We start from the raw sequence: 8,730 nt of genomic DNA on the forward strand, positions 1-8,730 counted from the left end.
GCTGGAGGCGCTGTGGAGGAAGCCCCGCCCCATGACACTAGGGCGATGCTGACTGGTTGCCCAGCTCGAGGGCGGGCGGGGAGCGCGAGAGTCGGGCGCTCATTGGTCAAGAGGCTGAGGGGGCGAGCGGGGCCGGCGCGTGCGTGGAGCGGGCCAGGCTCGTGGCAGTTGCCCTCCCCTCGCGTCACTTCCGGCGGCTGCAGGTCTGCTTCCGGGTTGCGCCGCTCCGTCTCTCGTCGGCTGCAGCCCGTCCCGGAGCCGCCGGTACGGCGGGGAGGGCAGGGGGGGACCCGAGGGGGCGCGGCTCAGCCACGAGGCGGGGCGGAGGCGGCGGTGTTGAGCTGGGCCGCACCGGGTGGGGACTGCGCTGCTCCAGGGCCGTCTGGGCTGAGCCTGCTGGGGGCGCGGCGGCGGCAGGCCGGGGGGGGCTGGGGCTGGGGGCTGGGGCTGGGCAGGGCTGGGCTGGGGGCTGGGGCTGGGGGCTGGGGGCTGTGCAGGGCTGTGCTGGGGGCTGGGCAGGGCTCTGCTGGGGGCTGGGGCTGGGGCTGGGGCTGGGGCTGGGGCTTGGGGCTGGGGGCTGGGGCTGGGGGCTGGGCAGGGCTGGGCAGGGCTGGGCTGGGGGCTGGGGCTGGGGGCTGGGCAGGGCTGGGCAGGGCTGGGCTGGGGGCTGGGGCTGGGGGCTGGGCAGGGCTGGGCTGGGGGCTGGGCAGGGCTGGGCTGGGGGCTGGGCAGGGCTGGGCAGGGGGCTGGGTCCTGTCAGAGTTAGGGTTAGCTCTGCCGGGCTGGGGGCTGGGCTGGGTTATTCTGGGGGCTGGGCAGGGGGCTGGGCAGGGCTGGGCAGGGCTGGGCAGGGGGCTGGGCAGGGCTGGGCAGGGGGCTGGGCAGGGCTGGGCAGGGCTGGGCAGGGGGCTGGGCATGGCTGGGCAGGGGGCTGGGCTGGGGGCTGGGCAGGGCTGGGCAGGGGGCTGGGCAGGGCTGGGCAGGGGGCTGGGTCCTGTCAGAGTTAGGGTTTGCTCTGCTGGGCTGGGGGCTGGGTTATACTGGGGGCTTCACTGGCTGGGCTGGGGGCTGGGTTATACTGGGGGCCTCACTGGCTGGGCTGGGCTGTCCTGGCTGGGGGGGCTGGGGGAGGCCAGAGGTCCAGGGGCTTCTGGAGGCGTTGGGCGAGTGCAGGCTGCCTGGGGCAGGCAGTTGGGGTTGGAGGAAGGGGTTGAGTTGGGGTGGGGAAGGGGGGTCTGAGTGAGGCCCTGCTGCCCAGGAGGGTCCCACCAGGTGCCTGGCCCCTGTCTAACCCCCTCTCCTCTGTGCCTCCTTCCCCTGCCCTGGACAGTGGGAGCCACCACCATGAGGCTCTACAGCCTAAGTGTCCTTTACAAAGGTGACCCCAAAGTGCATTTACTGAAAGCTGCCTATGATGTGTCCACCTTCAACTTCTTCCAGAGGTCCAGGTGGGTGCTGGGGGGAGAGGGCAGAACCTCCCCAGGCAGATTGAGGGTAGGGGAGGAACTGCCCTGTGTGCTGCAGGGCTGGGCCAGGGTCCCTGAGGGAGATGTGGGATGGGGTGGGGAGGGCTGTGTGAGATGCCCCTGGGCTGGATCTGGAGGATCTCCCCTGGCTCAGGTCAGACTCCTGGGGAGAGGCAAGAAGCAGCTTTTGGAGGGGGTTCTGCCCATACCCTGCTGCTCTGGCACAGGGGAGGTGGTGGCAGTGGTGACAGTTTGCTCCTGAGGGATGAACTCCCCCAGGATGCTCCCTCTGAGGGCCACAGAACCTCCTGCAGTGGTTTTTTGGAGTGGGGAGCAGGAGGAAGCCTTCTTTGCCCTCCAGACAGCCCAGGCCCAGTGCAGGGTCTGGCTCTGGCTCAGGAACCACCTGACATGAGGCAGGTGACAAAAGCTGGGTGCAGGGAACCCCCTGGGGCTGGCTTCTCTCTCTCCAGCTCCTGCCTGAACCTGGGAGTCACAGCAGCTCCTGGGCCATGGGAGGAGGCTCCTCTGGGTGCCAGCTGGGCAGGGCTGGTCCAGCATCTCCACCTCTCCTTGTAATTAGGGCTTTGGTCTAACCTGAAACCTCTCCCAGCCCTCAGACCTCTGCTTGGGTTCTTCAGTGGCAGGTGGGCCCTGGACAACCATCTGGGCTGTGGGGCACAGGAGCTGTCCACAGCTGCCCAGGCTGGAGGGGAACTCCCAAAAGGGTTCCAAAGAGTCACCTCTTACCCCCCCAGCTCTTGGTGTTTGTAGGCTGACAGAATGGGTTGGGTTGGGTTGGGAGGGACCTCAAAGCTCATCCAGCTTCACCTCCCACCAGCCCAGGTTGCTCAAGGCCTCATCCAGCCTGGCCTTGAACACCTCCAGGCAGGAGGCAGCCACAGCCTCCCTGGGCAGCCTGTGCCAGGCTCTCCCCACCCTTGTAGTGTAGAACTTCTTCCTCAGCTCCACTCCAACCCTGCTCTGCCTCAGCTTCAAACCATTTCCCTTTGTCCTGTCCCTCAGGAAAAGTTCCTCTGCAGCCTTCCTGCAGGATCCCTTCAGCTGCTGGCAGGCTGCTCTGAGTCCCCCTGGAGCCTTCTCCTCTCCGGGCTGCACAGCCCCAGCTCCCCCCAGACTCTGCCAAGGGTCAGGAATGCAGTGAGGGGAGGGAGGAAGCTCTGTGGCTGCTTCCCCTGGGATCCTCCTCTGGCTCTGTGCCAGCTGTGGGCAGCTCCCCAGAGCGAGACCCAGCTCCATCCCCTGCTGCAGTGCAGTGTGGAGAGGCCCTGGGGCTGGTTTGGTTCTGCAGGCCCCAGAAAGCCAACTGGGTCAGGGTGACAGCAGAGTCACCACCCAGCCACAGGGGCTGGGCTGGGAGAAAGCCCTGAGGAATGTGGGGACTGAGGCTGGAGCTGCTCCCAGTGGGGTGCAGCAGGGAGGGAGCTGGTCCATGGCATGCTGGTGTCAGTCAGGGTCCCTGGGGGGTCCCTGTGCAGCAGTAAGGGTTTCCTCAGCAGTGCTTTGCTTGCTGCTGAGCCACTCAGAAGCCAAGCTCAGCCCTGGACATGAGCTCTTTGCTGCAGCTGGAGGCTCCAGCTGAGGCTGGAGGTGTTGGGCAGTGGCTTGGTCATTGCTCAGCCACCTCTCTGCTCCCCAGAGGTGCTGCTGGGGCTGGGGGGAAGGGGTTGAGTCCATCCAAGGGGCCAGGGGGAAGGGGTTGAGTCCATCCAAGGGGTCAGGGGGAAGGGGTTGAGTCCATCCAAGGGGCCAGGGGCTGGGGGGAAGGGGTTGAGTCCATCCAAGGGGCCAGGGGGAAGGGGTTGAGTCCATCCAAGGGCCAGGGGTTGGGGGGAAGGGGTTGAGTCCATCCAAGGGGCCAGGGGGAAGGGGTTGAGTCCATCCAAGGGCCAGGGGCTGTGGGCAGATGAAGTCCCCTCATTGGTCACTGCATAGTGGAGCAGCCTGCTGCAGGGGAGGCTGTCCCTGCTGGCTGCAGAGGGGTTGGTGGCCTTGGCAGGTCCCTCCCAGCCCACCCCTTTGTGTCTGCAGTGTGCAGGAGTTCATGACCTTCACCAGCCAGCTGATCGTGGAGCGCTCACAGCTGGGCAGCAGAGCCTCAGTCAAGGAGCAAGGTAAGAGCAGACTGTGCCCAGGGCTGGCCACACCTGCTCCATCCTCCTCTGTTTGTGGCCAGCTGAGCTGGGAGGCCTCAATCCTGCAGGGCTGGGGCAGCTCTGGAGGCCTCAGCACAGACAGGGACCTGTTGGAGCAGAGCCAGAGGAGGCCACAGCAATGCTGGCAGGGCTGGAAGGGCTCTGCTGGGAGGCCAGGCTGAGAGAGCTGGGGTTGTGCAGCCTGGGGAAGGGAAGGCTCCAGGGAGACCTTCTGGTGGCCTTGCAGTGCTTCAAGGGCTGAGCAGGAAGCTGGGGACAGAGTTTAGAGCAGGGCCTGTGGGGACAGGCCAAGGGGGGATGGTTTGGGCTCCAAGAGGCAGATTGAGAGTGGAGAGAAGGAGAAATGTTTGGCACTGAGGGTGGGCAGAGCCTGGCCTGGCCCAGGCTGCCCCAAGGCTGGCACCATCCCAGGTCAGGCTGGTTGGGGCTGTGAGCAGCCTGCTCTGGCTGGGGATGTCCCTGCTGGGTTGGGCTGGATGAGCTTGGGAGGTTCCTTCCCACCCAAACCAGTCTGGGGTTCCAAAGGTGTGAGGTGGCAGAGCCCAACCTGCCCTGCAGGAGGTCACAGGAGGAGCAGGGCCCTGCCTGCCCCCTGAGCTGCCAGGCTCTGTGTGCCTCAGCTGTGCCACTTTGTCCCAGCTGCAGTCCCCAGAGGTGTGGCTGTGCCTTGCCCTGAGCCCTGCCATGCCAGTCCAGGCTCTCTGCCCTGGGCTCCTCACTGCCAGCTTCCAGAGCTCTCAGACATGCAGAGTGTGGCCTGGAGGTGGCTGCTGTCTGCTGGAGCTCTTGGTGGGGCTGACTGTGACCTTCCCTTGAGCCTTCCCCACTCATAATCACAGAAAGGACCTCAAAGCTCATCCAGTGCCAACCCCCTGCCATGGGCAGGGACAAGGCCTCAGCCAGCCTGGCCCTGAACACCTCCAGGCAGGAGGCAGCCACAGCCTCCCTGGGCAGCCTGTGCCAGGCTCTCCCCAGCCTCACTCTCAACAACTTCTTCCTTTCCAGTCTCACTCTCCCCTCTCCCAGCTCCCTCAGCCTGGCACTCCCAGCCCTTGTCCAAAGTCCCTCCCCAGCTCCCCTGGAGCCCCTGCAGGTGCTTCAAGGCTGCTCTGAGCTCTCCCTGGAGCCTTCTCCTCTCCAGCCTGAACAGCCCCAACCCCCCCAGGCTGTCCCCACAGGGGAGGTTCTGCAGCCTCTGATCACCTTGGTGGCCTCCTCTGGAGCCTCTCCAGCAGCTCCAGGTCCCTCCTGTGCTGGGGGCTGCAGAAGGGGGTTGGAGGGTGCTGGGAGGGGCTGCAGGGGCCGGGTGGGGGGCGGCTGGGGCCCTGCAGTGAGAGAAGCTCTCTGCCCAGAGTACCTGTGCCACGTGTGCCTGCGCGGCGACGGGCTGGCCGGCGTGCTGGTGGCCGACACCGAGTACCCCCAGAGAGTCTGCTTCACCTTGCTGGACAAGGTCAGCAGGGGCTGGCAGGGGCTGGGGCTGGGCAGGAGCCGGGCAGGGGCTGGAGCCGGGCAGGGGCTGGAGCCAGGCAGGGGCTGGGCAGGGGCTGGAGCTGGGCAGGGGCTGGGCAGGGGCTGGCAGCAGCAGCTGGAGCTGGGCAGGGGCTGGGCAGGGGCTGGCAGCAGCAGCTGGAGCTGGGCAGGGGCTGGGCAGGGGCTGGGCAGGGGCTGGCAGCAGCAGCTGGAGCCGGGCAGGGGCTGGGCAGGGGCTGGCAGCAGCAGCTGGAGCTGGGCAGGGGCTGGCAGCAGCAGCTGGAGCTGGGCAGGGACTGGGGCTGGGCAGGGGCTGGGCAGGGGAGCTGGGCAGGAGCTGGGGCTGGGCAGGGGCTGGGCAGAAGCAGGAGCCGGGCAGGGGCAGGGCCTGGGCAGGGGCCGGGCAGGGGCTGGCAGCAGCAGCTGGAGCTGGGCAGGGGCTGGCAGCAGCAGCTGGAGCTGGGCAGGGGCTGGGCAGGGGCTGGGCAGCAGCAGCTGGAGCTGGGCAGGGGCTGGGCAGGGGCTGGCAGCAGCAGCTGGAGCTGGGCAGGGGCTGGGCAGGGGCTGGCAGCAGCAGCTGGAGCTGGGCAGGGGCTGGCAGCAGCAGCTGGAGCTGGGCAGGGGCTGGGCAGGGGCTGGCAGCAGCAGCTGGAGCTGGGCAGGGGCTGGGCAGGGGCTGGGCAGCAGCAGCTGGAGCCACTCTGGGGCTGCTCTGCAGAGTCCCTTCCAGCTCTCCTCGTGCCATGGGCAGGCTGTGACCCTCCTGCTCCAAAGCTGGGGACATCAGCCCAGGGATGCTGGGGGAGGCTGTGGCTGTGCCCTGCCTGGGGGTGGTCAAGGCCTTGAGCAGCCTGGTCTGGGGGAGGCCTTGCCCATGTGGAGCAGAGCAGAGCTGAGCAGGACCTTGTGCCAGCTTGGCCTGCTGGGAGTTGTGCCCAGCTGCCATATCTTCCCAGCCTCCTTTGGGTGGCACAGCTGGGTGCAGCCACGCTCCTGGCACAGCTGAAGCTGTTGGTGACATCTGCCCCCTGCAGGGTGCAGGGCTCTGAGGTCAGGCAGGGGCAGCCACCGCTGGGCTGGGTGCTCACCAAGGAAGTTTGGCTCTGTCTCCTCCCTCAGCAGGTAGAAGAGGGAAGGAGCAGGAGGAGGAAGCTCCTCCTGGAGTGCCCCTGGGGCTCTAACTCCTCCCTGTGCTGCAGGTGCTGGAGGACTTCTCCCGGCAGGTCCCCAGGAGCGAGTGGCCCTCGGGGTCCCCTGGCACCATCAGCTATGAGGCACTGGATGGCTACCTCAGCAAGTACCAGGTGGGGGCAAGTGCCCGGGGCTGGGGGCACAGCTGGCCCCCTGGCCTGTGGCAGCAGTGCCCATGCCAGGCTCTTTCTCTCCAAGAACCCTCGAGAGGCTGACCCCATGACCAAAGTGCAGGCAGAGCTGGATGAGACCAAAATCATCCTGGTAAGGGCACCAGAGGCTGTGGGAACACTTCTGGGGTGCAGGGGGCCTGCAGGTGAGGCCTTCTCCATCCCTGGAGACATTCCTGGCAGCTGTGGGAACTGCCCCTCCCCTGCCTTGCCCCTCCCCTGCCCATGTGTGCTGGCACCTCCCCCTGGGTGGTACCTGAGGGCTGGTGAGGGTGCCAGGCTCAGAGCTGGCTGCTCTTGGCAGCACAACACGATGGAGTCACTGCTGGAGCGAGGGGAGAAGCTGGATGACCTGGTGTCCAAATCAGAGGTGCTGGGGGCACAGTCCAAAGCCTTCTACAAAACTGTGAGTGGAGCTCTTCACCCCTGGGGGGTCACCACAGCCTGAGGAGGTGGGGCTGGGCTGGGGCTGGGGTAAAGCCTGGGCAGAGGCTGTGGAGCAAGGTGCCAGTGTGCAGCACCTCTGGGCCTCAAGGGAGCTTGGTTGCCCAGACCCTGACCACAGAGCTGGCACTGTGCTGGATTAGAGTCATAGAAGGGTTTGGGTGGGTGGGAAGGGAGCTCTGGAGCTCACCCAGCCCAGGCCCTGCTCCAGCAGCAGGCTCTCAGCCCCAGGGCTCTCAGCCTTTGCTGCTGCCAGAGCTGCTCCAGGCCCCTCAGCAGCTTCCCAGCCTGCCCTGGACTCTCCCCAGCCCTTCCCAGGCTCTGCAAGTGGGGAGCCCAGAGCTGGAGCCAGGAGTGCAGCTGTGGCCTCCCCAGGGCAGGGCAGAGGGGCAGAGCCTCCCTTGCCCTGCTGCCCACACTCTCCTCCCTGCAGGCTCGCAAGCAGAACTCCTGCTGTGCCATCATGTGACAGGAGCCTCTGCAGCTCCACACCACCTCTGCACCTCCCCCAGGCCTCCTCCCTTCAGCCCTCCCCCAGGACAGGACCTGGAAGCCCAGGGGGGGTCACCAGGCCTGGGCTTGCTCAGTGCCAAGGCCTTGGGGGATGACTTTCTCCTCTCCACGGTTTGCCGAGGCCTGGGGCTGGCTCCCATGGGTGGGGGCGGCACCAGAGACCCCTCCTCCCTTTTCTGAGGGTGGTTCAGCCCCTGGGGTGCCCAGGAGTGTGCCCACCCTGCCTTGACAACACTACAGGCAGTGCCTCGTGCCTGGCAGTGCCAGGGGTGGGGAGAGGAGCTCGGGGGGGAGACTGATGCTGGGGTGGGGGAGAGGGGTGGGAAGGGAGGCAGAGGGCACTGCCTTCAGCTGGGGGCCACTCACTGCTGGCTGCCTGCCTGCCTGGGCAGCTCTTCCCACTGCTGCCCCTCGTGCCTGGGGCTGGGGAAGGGGGCAGCTGGGGGATGGGAAGGGGGTCAGCTCTGGGCCCTTGTGCAGTGTTGGGATGGGGGAGAGGGCTGAGCTGGGAGGGAATGAGAAGCCCCTGGGCCCCCCTGTGCCTGCAGCTGGCTCTGGAGGGAGGCTCTGTCCCCCACAGTGCTGCCTGGGCACACTTCTCAGCCCTCTGTTTCTCAGCTGGGGAAGGGGGAGCAGGGCCAAGCAGGGGTCCAGGCTGGAAACCAGCCCCGGTGCTGGGGTCCCTGTGCCAGCAGCCACTTGGTGGCTTCCCCACGCTCGGAGCTGTCCCTTCCCTGCTCCCATCAAGCTGGCTGAGCGCAGCGGCATCTGGGGACCACTCACAGCCCTTCCTTCCTCCCCTCCCTCCTTCGGCTTGAGGCTTTATCATGAGCGGTGTCGCTGTCGTTCCCGGGCCGGGAGGGATAAAATTTGTCTTTGGCGGTTGCTTGGCTCTGCCTCTCTTTGTGGCTCCTCAGGGTGGGATTCGAGCCGCGGGGCAGGGGGCAGAGCCGCGGGGCAGGGGGCAGAGCCGCGGGGCAGGGGTTAGAGCCGCGGGGCAGGGTCACAGCCGCGGGGCAGGGGCACAGCCGCGGGGCAAGGGGGCACAGCCGCGGGGCGGGGGCAGAGCCGCGGGGCAGGGGCAGAGCCGCGGGGCAGGGTCACAGCCGCGGGGCAGGGGCAGAGCCGCGGGGCAGGGGTTAGAGCCGCGGGGCAGGGTCACAGCCGCGGGGCAGGGGCACAGCCGCGGGGCAAGGGGGCAGAGCCGCGGGGCGGGGGCAGAGCCGCGGGGCAGGGGCAGAGCCGCGGGGCAGGGTCACAGCCGCGGGGCAGGGGCAGAGCCGCGGGGCAAGGGGG

General features: G+C 67.5%; 1 protein-coding gene across 1 annotated transcript; it reads left to right on the top strand.

Annotated features, from left to right (window-relative positions):
* The first annotated feature begins 188 nt into the window (after positions 1–188).
* Positions 189–8,319, top strand: YKT6 (YKT6 v-SNARE homolog). Its single transcript, XM_068156668.1, has 8 exons — positions 189–264; positions 1,331–1,448; positions 3,519–3,601; positions 4,996–5,096; positions 6,316–6,420; positions 6,506–6,571; positions 6,782–6,883; positions 7,355–8,319. The coding sequence occupies exons 2-8, from the start codon at positions 1,345–1,347 to the stop codon at positions 7,388–7,390; spliced, it is 597 nt and encodes a 198-aa protein (XP_068012769.1). The 5' UTR covers positions 189–264; positions 1,331–1,344; the 3' UTR covers positions 7,391–8,319.
* Positions 8,320–8,730: the final 411 nt, after the last annotated feature.

Source organism: Melanerpes formicivorus, unplaced genomic scaffold (genome assembly GCF_026170545.1).
Source record: "Melanerpes formicivorus ecotype bairdi unplaced genomic scaffold, bMelFor1.0.p_v2 SCAF_34, whole genome shotgun sequence".
NCBI lineage: Eukaryota > Metazoa > Chordata > Aves > Piciformes > Picidae > Melanerpes > Melanerpes formicivorus.